General features: G+C 35.4%; 2 protein-coding genes across 2 annotated transcripts; one reads left to right on the top strand and one right to left on the bottom strand.

Moving 5' to 3' along the window:
- The first annotated feature begins 8,043 nt into the window (after positions 1 to 8,043).
- On the top strand, positions 8,044 to 9,085 carry LOC113273736 (peptidyl-prolyl cis-trans isomerase FKBP53-like). Its single transcript, XM_026523363.1, has 3 exons — positions 8,044 to 8,267; positions 8,383 to 8,456; positions 8,676 to 9,085. Exons 1-3 carry the CDS (start codon positions 8,255 to 8,257, stop codon positions 8,910 to 8,912), a joined length of 324 nt encoding a protein of 107 aa, XP_026379148.1. The 5' UTR covers positions 8,044 to 8,254; the 3' UTR covers positions 8,913 to 9,085.
- Positions 9,086 to 14,224: 5,139 nt separating this feature from the next.
- Positions 14,225 to 15,157, bottom strand: LOC113272340. Its single transcript, XM_026522191.1, has one exon. It carries the CDS (start codon positions 15,155 to 15,157, stop codon positions 14,225 to 14,227), a length of 933 nt encoding a protein of 310 aa, XP_026377976.1.
- Between the last annotated feature and the right edge of the window lie 319 nt (positions 15,158 to 15,476).

Genomic DNA, 15,476 nt, shown 5'->3' with positions numbered 1-15,476 from the left:
GGTAAAGTCGTAGGGTGATGATATTAATGGTTCTTGGTATGTATAAGATGTTATGCAGTCAATATTGGATCTGCATAAGATGTTATGCAGTTAACTAAAACAGATTAAAGAAGAAACACAGTTTAACGTGGTTCGGCTATAGCCTACGTCCACGGGAGAAGAATGATTAGGGTTTCTTATTATCAATGGAGGTTTTACAAGACGTGTATATATATATATATCCTATACATGCCACATATTCGTATAGATAGCAACATATCTAGAGAATATTTTCTTGCAGTGTAAGCCAATCATAAATAGAGAAACCAAATATTCTCCTTTGATCCAACACTCCCCCTCAAGTTGGTGCGAAGATATCAATGGAGCCCAACTTGGATAGAACTCCATTGAATTGCTTGACAGGTAAACCCTTAGTAAAAACATCTTCCAGTTGTTGATGACTACGAACGAAGGGAGTGCATATTACTTTGGCCAATACCTTCTCTCTAACAAAATGACAATCCACTTCTATGTGCTTTGTACGCTCATGAAAGGTGGGATTTGATGCGATTTGTATCGCTGCTTGATTGTCGCAAAACATCTTAGCTGGCTGAGGTGACAAAAAACCCAAATCTTTAAGCAATGCTCGCAGCCAAACAATCTCACAAGTTGTTGAAGCCATGGCTCTGTATTCTGCTTCAGCACTTGATCGAGAAACAACATTTTGTTTCTTGCTTCTCCATGTAACCAGATTACCACCAAAGAATATGCAGTACCCTGTTGTTGATTTACGATCAACTGGACATCCAGCATAATCAGCATCTGAATATGCTGTTATACAGTAGCTAGAAATTGAATAGGCTTCATTCTTTGTCATCAAAACTCCTCTTCCTGGTGATCCTTTTAAATACTGTAGAATCCTAGTTACTGCATTTAGATGTTTAACACGAGGTGTATGCATATAACGACTGACTAAGCTTACTGCATGTGCTATGTCAGGTCTGGTAACAGTGAGATAAATTAACTTGCCTACTAACCTTTGATATGACCCAATATCACTTAACACATCACCATCATTATCAAGTTTGTTGCCGATTTATGTAGGAGTATCACAAGGCTTTACTCCCATTTTTCCTGTAGCCTTCAGCAGGTCCAACACATATTTTCTTTGATTCAGAAAAATACCCTTCTTTGAGTAAGCAACTTCTAATCCCAGGAAATACTTCAGTATTCCTAAATCCTTGATGTCAAATATGGAATGAAGCATTGCTTTAAGATTTCTAATTTCTTGTTGACTGTCTCCTGTAATCACAAGGTCATCAACATACACTAGAACTATAGTTGTACCAAGATTACTTCTTTAATAAACAAGGAAGAATCGGCAGAGCTCCTTTTGAACTTATTTTGGATGAGTACTGAACTTACCTTTGCATACCATGCACGTGGTGATTGCTTTAAACCATATATTGCCTTCTTAATCTTGCAAACCATATTGCTCTCTCCTTCTCGAGGGTGTCCAGGTGGTATACTCATATATACCTCTTCTTCTAAATCACCTTGTAAGAATGCATTCTTCACATCCATTTGAAACAATTTCCAATCTTTATTAACTGCAAGAGACATAAGAACACGAAACGTATTCATCTTTGCAACTGGTGCAAAGGTTTCTGTGTAGTCTTCTCCATATCTCTGAGTAAAACCTCTTGCCACTAATCTTGCCTTATAACGCTCAACAGTTCCATCACTTTTGTATTTAATTTTGTACATCCATCTACATCCAACAGTCTTCTTCCCGGGAGGCAACTTGACAATACTGTATGTATTATTTACATCTAAGGCACGTAACTCATTCTCCATTGGTGCCTTCCATTTTGGATTAGACTTTGCTTCATTGTAGTTTTTAGGTTCTTGATGACTGGATATAGCACTTAGAAATGCAGAGTATGAAGAACCTACATGATCATAAGTTAAATGTGCTTGTATAGGATACGCAACAGAATGATATGTAAATAAATCTTTGTGTTTCTCGGGAGCCTTCTTCTCAAGACTTGAGGTTTTGAAAATTGGTACCACTGGTTGATGATCTTGTGGAACCATAACCTCATTTTCTGGAACTTGATGCGGCACATCTTGCAGTCCTGTATTATCATCAGTAACACTAACATTATTGTCTGAAGCTTCTTCATGAACTGCTTCATTATGCACATCCAACACTGCATTAGATACGTCCACCAACTCTACCCCATCACCATTATCTCTGTGGGAATCTGTTGCAGTAGGTATCTCATTAATAACTGGAAGTGGTGCCAAATCTGTATAACACTCCCCCTGAGACCGACTGCCAGAATCACACTGAAAATAAGCCACTGTTTCATCAAACACAACATCACGAGAAATCTGGAGCTTTCTAGTGGGTGGATGATAACAAATATATCCTTTCTTTGTAGATGAGTAACCAAAGAACACACACTTAGTTTCCCGTGAATCCAGTTTATCACGATGCTTAGCCTGTAAATGTACATAACAAACACAACCGAAAACTCTGAGATGAGAAATGCCAGGCTGATGATGTTTTAAAACCTCTAATGGAGATTTGAACTCAAGCACACGACTAGGCAGATGATTGATCAAGTAAGTGGCCATCAGAGAACCATGAGACCAGAATTTCTTTGGAACATGCATCTGAATCATAAGAGCACGTGTTGTTTCCAGAATATGACGAAGTTTCCTTTCAGCAACACCATTTTGCTGTGAAGTACCAACACAGCTAGTTTGATGGATAATACCATGACTACGCAAATAACCTGGAAGAGGGCCTTTGACAAACTCAGTGCCATTATCTGATCTAAAAATTTTAACCTGTGCATCAAATTGGTTGCGTATCATACAATGAAAATCCGCAAATACAGATGAAACTTCAGTTTTGGATTTGAGTAAATAGATCCATGTAGCACGTGACCAATCATCTATAAAGATAACAAAATATTTATACCCATCATAAGCATCAATTGGAGCAGGACCCCATAAATCAGAATGAATTAATTCAAAAGGCATTGTAGCTCGAGTCACAAAGTTAGGAAATGGAAAACGGGATTGTTTAGAAAACTGGCAAACATCACAGACTTGAGACTGAACAGAAAATGTGGGAAAAATCCTAGACAAAACACGACTGGAAGGATGACCAAGTCTTTGATGATAAAGAAACTGCGGAGTTGATCTTTGAGTGAGACATGCCATGTCACTAGAGCGTAACAGGTACAATCCATGAGAAAAGATGCCTCTACCAATCGTCTTCTTCGTCTTTCGATCCTGAAAGATGACCGAGGTAGGGGTAAATGTAACATCACAATTCAGAGAATTAGTGATTTGACCAACAGATAACAATTTAGTAGGAAACGAGGGAACAACAAGTGCATTAGATGGCGGACAATCTGGAAAAAAATGCACTTTCCCACTGCCCAGCACAGGAGCAATAGAGCCATTAGCAACAGACACATTTTTATGAGAGCTGCGAATAAATGCATGAACTGACGAAGGATCATTTGCCATATGATCTGTAGCTCCTGAATCAATAATCCAAATGTGACGGTTGGAAACAAGCGTAGTAAGAAAGGCTAGCAGGTTACCTGAAGTATGGTTGTCCTTGCGCTCATTCTTATTACTCAACTGGTGAAAGAAATCCTTCAACTGGTCTATGGTAAAGGATGAATTGTCAGCTACAGCAGCTCGAGCAAGCTTATTTTTGTCAAAATTAGCTTTAAGATGAGGATAAATATCCCAACAACGATCCTTGGTGTGACCAGTTTTATTACAATGATCACAATGAAAAACTTCTCTCTTACCCTAAGCACGAGAAGTCTTGTCCTTATCAAATGGCATGGCTCTTCGTTTATCATCTCTGGAGCTCAGAAGAGCACTGGATTCAGCAGCATCCAGGTCTACAATGCTTTTAGAAACAGGATTCATAACTTTCTTGCGTGTCTCTTCACGTTGCACAGTCGCACAGACACTAGACAAACTTGGCAATTCATCACTCATGATAATAGTGCTTCTAAGAGATTCATACTCTGATGTGAGGCTACTGAGCACATCAAAAATTTTATCCTCCTCAACCCTCTTTAAGAGAATTTTGGCATTAGTTGTATGAGGACGATATGTATCCAGTTCATCCCACTTCCTTTTTAAATAACCAAAATGCTCAAAAACTTTTCGTACCTTGTGCAGCCTCAGCAATCTCACGCTTTAGCTCAAACACCCGAGCAGCATTATTCCGTAAGCCATACAGACTAGCAACAGACTTCCACAAATCGTTTGCAGATTCTGAAAACGAGAAAATTTCCGAAATATGTGGTTCCGTCGACTGGAGAAGCCACGTGCGAACCAGTTGATCATCAGCAATCCAATCTTCATACTTTGGATCTTTAGCATCTGGACAGGTACTATTCTCACCAATATACCCAGAATTTCTTTTTACCCCCAAGAGCAAGAGCAGCAGCCCTAGACCAGCTGACATAATTGACATCATTCAGCAAGACAGAGGTTAAACACAAACTAGTATTATGATCTGATTGTGCCATAGTAAACACACAGAGACGAAACTTGATTACAGAGAAACGGCCAGGATCGTTAATGATCCCCTGATACCATGTTGGTATGCATAAGATGTTATGCAGTATGCATAAGATGTTATGCAGTCAATATTGGATCTGCATAAGATGTTATGCAGTTAACTAAAACAGATTAAAGAAGAAACACAGTTTAACGTGGTTCGTCTATAGCCTACGTCCACGGAAGAAGAATGATTAGGGTTTCTTATTATCAATGGAGGTTTTACAAGACGTGTATATATATATCCTATACATGCCACATATTCGTATAGATAGCAACATATCTAGAGAATATTTTCTTGCGGTGTAAGCCAATCATAAATAGAGAAACCAAATATTCTCCTTTGTTCCAACAATGGCCTAAGTTCGAAACACGCCAGCATCAAATTCTGTTGACCGATCAAATATCCGGAGAAAAAAAAGGACTTATTAGACCATGTCTTCTATATATGATTTGGATCAAAGATGATGCTCACATAAATCTTGGGTTTTTATCCTTTCATTTCCCCACTCGCTACATTTTGCTCCGATCGTCCCGTTAATTTCTGTTTCAATCGGGAACACAAAATAGTGCAAAACCGTTGGGTTGTTGTCAAGTAGGAAAATTCAAACCCAAGGTGTCAAACACTGGTAAATGGACTACCAGAGTAACCAGAGTAACCAGATTTGTGAGTGATGATTTGCAAAACTGCTAATGGGGGGCGCCGTTTTGTTTGGGGGTGTACCAATATGCATATAGGACAACAAAGCATTTGCCTTTAGGTTGGTACATCCCCAAGCAAAACGGTACCTATTAGCAGCGTTGATGATTTGGGCACAATTCGTCTTACACCACTAGTGCAGTGCTTGGTTTTTGTAATGGAATTTAAATGAAATTCATGAAATTTAAATGATTAGTGGGAATCTTATCGAATGATATAGCATCTTCATGGGGTTCTCTTTCTCAAAGTTATATTCAAAGGCGGACTGATCACTTCATACTTGAGACTGGTTGCTGTTCATGTGCTTTTTTTCTTTTGCTAGGCATGATAAGGAAATTTTTCCTTGTTGACTTAAAGCTTTTCTTGTTAGAACTTGGAATGGCAGTTGTATGATCTAACTTTATTTGTTATTATGTTTTCCTGTTAGAATGGCAGTTGCATTCTGGTAAACTTACGAATGTATAATAATAATATTTGGTTTAATTGAGTTCGGATTTCAAAATCGTGCAATGGGTTACAAAAAGAATTATAGTATACAACATAAATAAGGAGTCACCAGTCATAGCATGGGAGAATGAAGGCATTCTGCTTGATGCTTTACTTGTTTTAAAGTCGGTCCATTGCTGGGAATGCAAGTACATTCCCAGAAAATGTAATAAAGCAACTGACAAATCAGCTAAATTTAGTAGGAAATTCAGAGTCAATTAAGTTTGGTCAGATATCCCTCCTGATATTATAGGAGATCAATTATTGTCGGACAATTTACATCTTTTGGCTTAATAAAATTCTCAATTGTTTGCAGCAAAAATATAAAATAAAAAAGTATACAACATAAATTAGTTGTTGGAAATTTGATATTCATGTGTATGTGTATTTTATTTTATTTTCATTAGCAAAATAAATTAATTATGTTGTTTGGTTCATGGGTTATCCTGTTGAAGTCCAGCAGGACCTAACTAACTCTGATAGTAGTTAACAAGATAAGGATCTCCTTAAGCTTGGCTCTTTACTGAAACCTAATGTAAAACTCCGATAAATTAATATTAATGAAACTGTTAAATTCTATTAATTTAGCGAAATATTATTTTTATACTAATGAAAAACTAATATATAAAAATGTACCAAAAAAAATTTCAAAAATAAATGTGTTGACCGTTTATATATAATAAAAAAATTAGAGATTTTATTTTCAATTCAAATTATATTTTAGTGTCTTATGGCATAATATAAGATAGCGGATTACATATTATTTGTGTAAATATATATACTTTGATGTTAAAACTAAATTAATAAGGAGAACAACACAACAAAATCATTCTAGAACTTTTTAATAGATTACAAAAGATTAGAAATGAAGTTCAATGTTATATAAAATTATAAATGTGAACAAGAAACAAACAGGTTTAAATTCATATTTGAATAAGGCGCCATAGTGTAGAGGTTTTATACTGATTATTGATTTGTATTAGTTGAAACTTATTGTAAATTTCAAATATTTTAACGGGGTTATTAATTTAGTACATTGGCCCAAATCAAAATTGACAAACATATTATCTTAATGAAGTTATTAGTTTAACGAAGTTCTACTGTTGAAAGATGTAGAACTATTCTCAATAGTATGTTCGTTTTTTTTTAATCCTTACTTATTGCATTGGCAAAAAAACGGTTTTAATTACCTCGTTTGATTGGGGGCCAAAGAAACTAATTGGGGACCATGACATTTTATTTGCACCCCAAAATTTTCAGGGGCGTATTAATCCGATCGTGAATATACTGTTTGACCCTTGACTATTTTATTTTTTTTCAAATGACGACACTAACTAACGACCCTTCATAGACATTAACGACAGTTTAAAATCGTCATATACATAATTAAAACAATAACGACTCTTCCAAAGTGTCGTCAGCGAATTGATTACGTATATGACGACTCTAAACTATCGTACATTTCCGCCATTTACGATGAAGATAACGACTCTTTTTAGAGACTAACAATTGTTTTTAACGACACTTCTAAAACATTAACGATTGTTTACAGTCGTCATATACATAATTAAAACAATAACGACTCTTCCAAAGGGTCGTCAGGGAATTGATTATGTTTATGACGACTCAAAACTGCCGTACATTTCCGCCATTAGTGAATCTTCGACAGTTTAGAGTCGTTACTGAAACAATCGAAAAACTAACGACTGTTTAGCGTCATCACTGAAAATTTTCAATACCATGACGACTTTTCATACAGATCTGGGCAAAAAAAAAAAAAATCAGACACAAAATTGCAGACAAAAAATCTGGAAAAAAATATTAAACTCTAATTAAATCAAATTATCACTAATTAATTAAGATTATCATTAATTAATTAAGATTATCACTAATTATTTAGGGACATTTTAGCCATTTAGAAAATATTTTTTAATGAGTGACCCAAATTAGGATTGGATGATCTTTTTTGTCCTCTAGTGCAAGCTCCCCATTAAAATGTTTGGCCCCAATTAAGCTAGGTTTAATTAGGGTGGCTGCGGCGGTAGTGTTTTGTTTTCAAACGGACCTTATCTCTAGAATGTTTAAATGGTCGGTGAGAATCAAATTAAATAATATTAGATTATTTTAATGAGTTTTATATCTCGTTTTTTTCTGAAAGGTGATTGATCAGTTAATTTAGTTTTGAGACTGGTTGGTTAAAATCTTTTATATGCTTTTTGGCTTTTGCTAGGATCAAGAGTGCATGATGATACATATAAAAAAGAAAGAGATTCCCTTGTTGAAGCGTAGCTTGACTTGTAGATTATTAGGATGTTTTAAAAAAGGTTGTAACTAGTAAGCTTTCAAGTAGTTTCATCCATTATATCATTTAACCATCGACATTTCTTTAATCATCAACATTTTTGAAACTTGTTCTCCTAGGGAGTATGAATCATCCTCACTTGGGGATTCAACATTGAGCCATTGGGTGTATAAACAAAAATGACTTTTTGGGGTAAGATTTAAAGTGGTATAATTTTCTTGTTTCTCAAATTGTTTTTTCATTTTTTTGAATAACATTCAATTAATTGAAGTGTTTTTTCTTTTCTACACTAACTTCTCGTGATCAGGGATTGAGTTAAAAGAAGGAAAACTTGTAACTCAAAAATTTCCCAAAGCAAAAGGAAGATTACGTATTACAAAGGTTTGTGTTCGAATCCCAAGTAGATGTTTGCAATACTCCTCGTGTCTTAGTTATAAAGTCGATCTGAAAATATTATCTTTTTAGATTTAAATAGACTTGATTCAATTCTCAAGATGTCATGTTCTTCCTTGACATATGCATCTATCTTTTAAACTTTTGGCTGCATAATTAAAAGTTATAATTGCATAACCAATATGAATTAAGTATGTTTTAACGCAGGCTTGTCTTGGACATGATTCTTTTCCTAATACAACCGCTAGGATTCTTATAGAGTGCAGTGTACAAGGTAAAATTGAAGCTCCAACTGTGTTATGCAGTTTAGAAAAGCCAGGCAAGAGAAACATGTGCGCTTTGGATATAGAATTTGGAGAAGATGATGGGGAAGTTCGCTTTTCTGTTTCTGGTTGCAAATTCAAGGAAATTGTTCATCTAACTGGTTATTTTATCGAAGAATGAAGTTGCACTTGCACTAGTATGAAGAATCTTTCGGCATATGGAGATTTTACGATGAGCTTGTTTGAAATGTATGGTGTTAAATTATATTACTATTACTTTTTAAAAATTTACCGTCATTTTGTTTCTTCTTGTACCATGCAGCCATGATAAAAGTTGGGTTGGTTTGTTTTACATTGCGTTAATTTGAGGCGATAATAAAATGTGAAATGTCAGGTGGATCTCCTGAAATAAGAACAAATAAGAAATAATAAGCTTATTCATGATCTTAAAGTCAATAACGAGAATAATCGATATACCAAATAAAAACTAATAAGCTTATTATAAACACAGTCGTTAGCATAACTCCTTCATTTCTAGTATGTAGTATTACAAATCCATTTCTAAAAACACAAGGCTTATACCTCAGCGTTATTTGTATAAAGAATGAGGTCATTCAGATTATCACCGTGTTATGCGAATCAAACCACGGAAGATTTGTTCTTCGAACACTTTCCTCCATTTGAGGAATAACTCTTCTCAGAATCATGTCTCTAAAGCAGACCAGAAACATGTAAATAAAAAGATGAAAGTTCAGAGATCAAAACTGACAAATCAATCAAGAGAGATGGACAAAATCATATTTGATCTTCAGGAAACTATCCATGTCTTAAGGGGCAAGTTACGAAATATGAAGAAACAAAAAAAAAAAAAAAAATCCTCAAATAAGGCTTCCGACTATACTCTTGATTCTTTAGTTAGTAAGGAAAAACATCATATGAATGTTAGCTTACTCAACAATTTTTCAATTAATTCTTGAACATCCACCTAACTCTCCACCTAATGGGAGGTATTGCTTTGTGCAATGATCCTCTGGTAGGTTCTCGTCTTCTCCCTTGGGTGAGAACTATAATCTGAATATGGTACATGATAGTCTGATTAGTTCATATTTAAAATATACACTGAAGGAAAATACAAAACTGTTGTATTTATATCAATATATAGAATGAAAAAGACGTCTCGAAACTGTTGAGCTCTGCTCATGGGAGGTGTATCCTTTTTCATAGGTTGTCATAATCATTTGTTTGAAAAGTTTTCTATGACCAAAACCTTATTTTGGTATCATCACAATCTTATTTGCAGAACAAAATACGTGTCATTTTTAACTTGGTGCTTTCATATTACCAATACTGAGTCCAAAATTAATGACGATGTGGTATCAACATGCCTCATGCTCTTTGTAGTATTCTCCCCGACTATATGACGCCTAAGAAAGAAACGAGAACATGATCCATGAGAACGACTACAACGCTAGTAAAAGCAGTATACTATGAGAGGATTCTCTCATCACGGTGTTGATATATAAAACTTAAACAACTCTTCTAGACAGACCGGAAACCTAGACTCCACCAAATCCAATAATCACAGCTTTAGTTGTTGGGTTCACCCTACCCCCAAGTCTAGAAAGGGCCACTTTATTGTGTTTGCTAATTATGGGGGAGTACAATTTTGTAGGCCCATAACGCATTTTGTTACTTAAATCAAGAACGATTTTTTGGGACCATGATTTTTTTGGGGAACCGTGGTTTTATTTTGGTTAAAGACATTAGAAGTAAATGTAGGCCATCCCTTATCTAGATATTTATATTAATACCTAAATTACCCTCCTGATTAATTTTGGGTGATGATTAGCTAGTTTTAATAATAGTTAGTGTAATGATTAGTGAGATGATTAAGTTAAAGATAATTAGTGAAATTAAAAAATCAGATGAGTTTTTTTTTAAAGAAGTGGAATTATTGAGAGAGTAAAGTTAGAGAAGATGAAGAAGGAAAACATGAAAAACGATGGATTTTACCAACCACAACCGGAGGAAGGGTATTTGGGTACCCAGGTATGCTTCAAACTTAGATAATGTTGGTTGAATTGCTCCAAACTTTCAAAAAAATGAATTTTTTTATGTAAATTTGAGCCAGTTCGGTTAACCATATGTCAACAACATGTAACCGAACACATCTGAAAGTGTAGTTCGGTTACGTTTTCCAAACACGCAGGTTACCGAACTCGCTCGTTAATGGAGGTTTTGGTCGTACAGTGCAATGTTCGGTTACCTAGGATAAAATGGTAGGTAACCGAACTTTGAACTTGACAATTTATTTGAGTACATCTTGTGTGTTCGGTTAGTTCGCAAACTTCAACGCAACCAAGTTCCCAACCGAACTTCAGGTTAAAAGTAACCTAGTGTTAGAAGTTCGGTTGGTTCGCAAACTTCAACATATTTTGCGAATCAACCGAACTGGGCTTATAGGTAGAGTTCGGTTACAAAGAAAACTTAATAATTTTGCGAACGAACCGAACTTATGGACTTGTATTGTCTAATACAAGGAGTTCGGTTAAAAGTATTTTTTTGCGAATCAACCGAACTTTGAGTTCGGTTAAGAAAAAAATAATTTGTGATAACCGAACTTTTTACTGGAAAAAAAAACTCCATTAAACCTCTCTGCAACTTCCATTTTCAACTCATTTTGATGATTAGTTCTCATTTATTCAACCAAAAAAGAATGACAAGTAATGGGTTTGTGAGAATATCTTTGTTAATGTTTTAAATTAAGCTATATATAGTGGTGGTGGTGGTAATCGGAGGTGGTGGTGGTAATCGGTGGTTGTTGGTGGTGATAATTGGAGTTGGTGGTGGTGGTAATCGGCGGTGGTGGACGGTGGTGGTAATCGGTGGTTGGTGGTGGTGGTGGTGGTAATCGGTGGTTGTTGTTGGTGGTGGTGGTAATCGGCGGTGGTGGGAGGTGGTGGTGAGAGGAGGTGGTGGTTATATATATATATGGAGAGGTGGTTATTGTGTTGGTTTTAAATTAAATTAGGTTAAAGGTAGGTTAGTATTCAATGTTCTAGGACACCCCTTATAACTATAGGGAAGGTGGCCTAATAAAATCATGATCCCAAAAAAATCATGATCCCTAAAAAAAATCATTCTAAATCAAATCACTTCCACGAGTTCATAAATTCCATTTTGGACATCTTCATAGTAGACCTCCCAATTAACTACTAAGATTCCAAAACAGAGAGAGAGAATTTCGCAACATCCATGAGAGGATATTTGATGTTCCCCAGTCCTTTGTACTTCTTCAATGACTAATTCACCGGTCATTGTTCTTACACAACATCCATTTACTTTCTTATCCTACCCAGCTCCAATGCATTAAAATCGAACTATGCTAGGATACCAGAATCCAACTCAAAACTAATTGGCAATGAGTGGAGTGGTCCTAAGGATTATAAACCGCACGTTCTTACATAACCCGAACAATGTGGGACTAGTAATCTCAACACGATCCCTCACGTGTAGCCTCGTTGGGTCTAACACGTGGAAAAAAAATCGGATGACACGGAGTAAAGGTGCAGTCAAATGACTCGACACAAATAGCCTGCTCTGATGCAATGTTAGAATTTGGGCATCCAACTCAAAACCAATTGGAAATGAGTGGAGTGGCCCTAATGATTATAAATCGTAGGATCTTAGATAACCCAAACAATGTGTGACTAATAAATAATCTCAACACGCCCCCTCACGTGTAGCCTCGTTGGGTCTAACACGTGGACAATAAATGGGATGAGGCGGAGTAAAGGTGCGGTCAAATGACTTGACACAAATAGCCTGATCTGATACCATGTTAGAATATAGACATCCAACTCAAAACCAATTAGCAATGAGTGGAGTAGCCCTAAGAATTATAAACAGCATGATCTTAGATAATTCAGACAATGTGGGACTAATAATCTCAACAGTTTATCAGTTTATCAGCGGTCAACATCATTTTAAACAAAAACAACGGACAAGTTTATTTGCAAATTACCCATGATGCCAAGTGAAATATAATATCCGGTCATAGTACAGCTGAAAATGATGCATCATGATACATAAAACATTTACGGAATATGCATGATGATAGCAAAGCAATATCGACTGCTAGTTGATATTTTTGGGGAATTGTTTTTGATGCATTATTTATTTTGGCCTGACTTATTAGTCCACATGGAGATGAATCAGATGATACTATATGAGTTTTTTCAAACATGATGGTATAAAATTCTTAATTTTTGTGGGAGGGAGAGCATAAAGTGATATGAGGAAAGCAAAAACTGTTGTCGACTCACTAACTCGATCGATTCTTATAGTGAGTCAATAAATTTATTTTTTCAGACCAAAAATACCCAGCTCAACCAAATTACTAACCCTACTTATCTAAAAAAAACAACGACTAACCTTACTTATCTAAAATCTAATGTCAAGTTATACGGACTTATTTGGTCAACTCTATGGGTAGTTTGAGATTTGAAAAGTACATTACGAATGCGATTGAGATACGACAACAATACGATTTGGAATATTTTTGCTTTCTATACAGGGTTGCGAATGTGCAAAGAACTAGGACTTGTTGATTACCAATGTCTTGGTTTTTTCTCAAGCTGTGAATGCTAATCCATTATATTAACATTACAAATCTGGGGGGAGTACTGAATTTAAGCTACTTATAACGCGTTTGGATACCAAAATCAGAAGTGCTTTTGCTTTTCCAGAAGCAGAAGTCAGAAGCAAAGATATTTTGCTTCATAAAAAATTGATTTTTTTGCTTCTAGAAGTTGTTCTGAAATTTTACACCCAAACTAACTTCTTGATTTTTGACTTCTAGAAGTCGAAAAGCTAATTCTGCATGTGTATCCAAACGCGCTATTAAAGTGAATCTACCTTTGCATCTGCAATTCAGATTGATGACCTAGTTTCTATAAATGGATTGTCTTGGAAGCGACATATCGAGGATGGATATTAATGGATAGAGTGTTTGTTTGTCTTCAAACTGGTATTGATTAAGCTTGGATATAAGTGGGTTATTGCCCCAACTTTTTTTTTTTTTGACAGAAACCTTTTTTTTTTGTTACAAAAGGAGTAACAAAAAAAGACAAAAAGCCAAAGTGGACTACATGTCCCAGGCCTAAAAATATAAATGAAAACATGGACAACAGGCTCATTCCTTTGTACTACATGCTAGCAGGATTTTCAATCAAATCTATAATATGGATGATCTGGAAACTCCATTTTGTGCATATTTGGTGGCATGATAGAGCATTGAACAATTTGACCTTTGTCCAACTAAACACCCTTCTTTGCCAAAAAATCTGCATAGAAATTCACTTCTCTGTATACATGGTTAAAGTGAATGGATCTTACTTTTTTTGCAAATAAACTTCCATCTGCTTAAGACAAAACAAGGGAGGTTGCTTTTCATGAAGCCATTAATGGCAGTTGTTGAGTCAGAGTTGATGATCAGCTTCTGCAATCCCATTCTATTGAACTAACATCTCCAATAATTTCTGCAACAAAATTAGTAGTAATACCCAATCCACCAGATTCAGCTGTAACAAAATTACCAATACTATCTCTAGCTATAAATCTATACCCAGCATATCCTGGATTCCCCCTTGATGCTCCATCACAGCAGAGAAGAATGTCTCCATCTTTAGAAATTGAGAAAGTACACTCAATGGCTCTGGAAGATTTTACTTTTCTACATTTTATATCAAAAAAATTTAGAATTTGAAGATCATAAGCAGAATTGCTCATTTTTCCTTTGAGTCTGAATTCACATTCATGTATCATTCTTGATAATTTTCTCTTAGCTCTATCCAAATCAGGTAAGGTATTCTCAAAGAAAACTTGATTTCTGGAAAACCATATATCCACCATGATGTTAGAAGCTGTAATGAGGCACAGTTCCTGTATCATAGGGCTACTGTTCTTACAGATAATCATGATGTCATCAAAGGAGATAGGATATTTGAATGCAAATATGCCACCAATCCAACTCCATAACAGTTGACCATAATTGCAATCCCAAAGGATATGAATCATTAAATCTTGATCTTGGTGACATAAGTAACATCTGGAGGCTAGAGACATACCTCTTTTCTTGACATTCTCATCAGTATTGAAAGAATTTCTTGTTATCTTCCACACATTTCCAGCATTAGAGGGATGAACACAAGATTTCCATAATCTCTTAAACCACCTCAGCTTGGGGTGTTTTTTTCTAATAACATTTATTGCACTCTGAATAGTGAATTCTCCAGTTTGAGTTGCAGTCCAAATTAATTTATCTTCTTCAAGAGAGAGAATGGGAAGCTCTTCAGTATTGACAAATTTGAGCATCTCTTCTGGAATGACCCAAGTATTGTTTTGTATCAGATTATTTACTCTCATATTAATATGTTGTTGAATGTAAGTATCCCCTGGAAATTGACTGATTAAACTAGATTATTGAAGCCAAGTATCTCTCCAAACAGAAGTTTTGTTTCCATTTCCTACTAACCATCTTGAATTATTATCACAATCCTGTAAGACCCATTTAACCCATGGCCAAACTAATGATTGTTTATGATAAGTAATCCAACAACCATGTTGATCTTGAAATTTTGCTAAGAAAATTTTTGCCCATTCTTCTTTAGAATTAACCATTTTCCATAGTAATTTCATTAAAAGAGCTTTGTTTATATCTCCAAATCTTCTAATACCTAGGCCA

The sequence above is a fragment of the Papaver somniferum genome, chromosome 4 (genome assembly GCF_003573695.1).
Source record: "Papaver somniferum cultivar HN1 chromosome 4, ASM357369v1, whole genome shotgun sequence".
Classification (NCBI taxonomy): Eukaryota; Viridiplantae; Streptophyta; class Magnoliopsida; order Ranunculales; family Papaveraceae; genus Papaver; species Papaver somniferum.
This window is presented reverse-complemented; position numbering and strand designations above follow the sequence as displayed.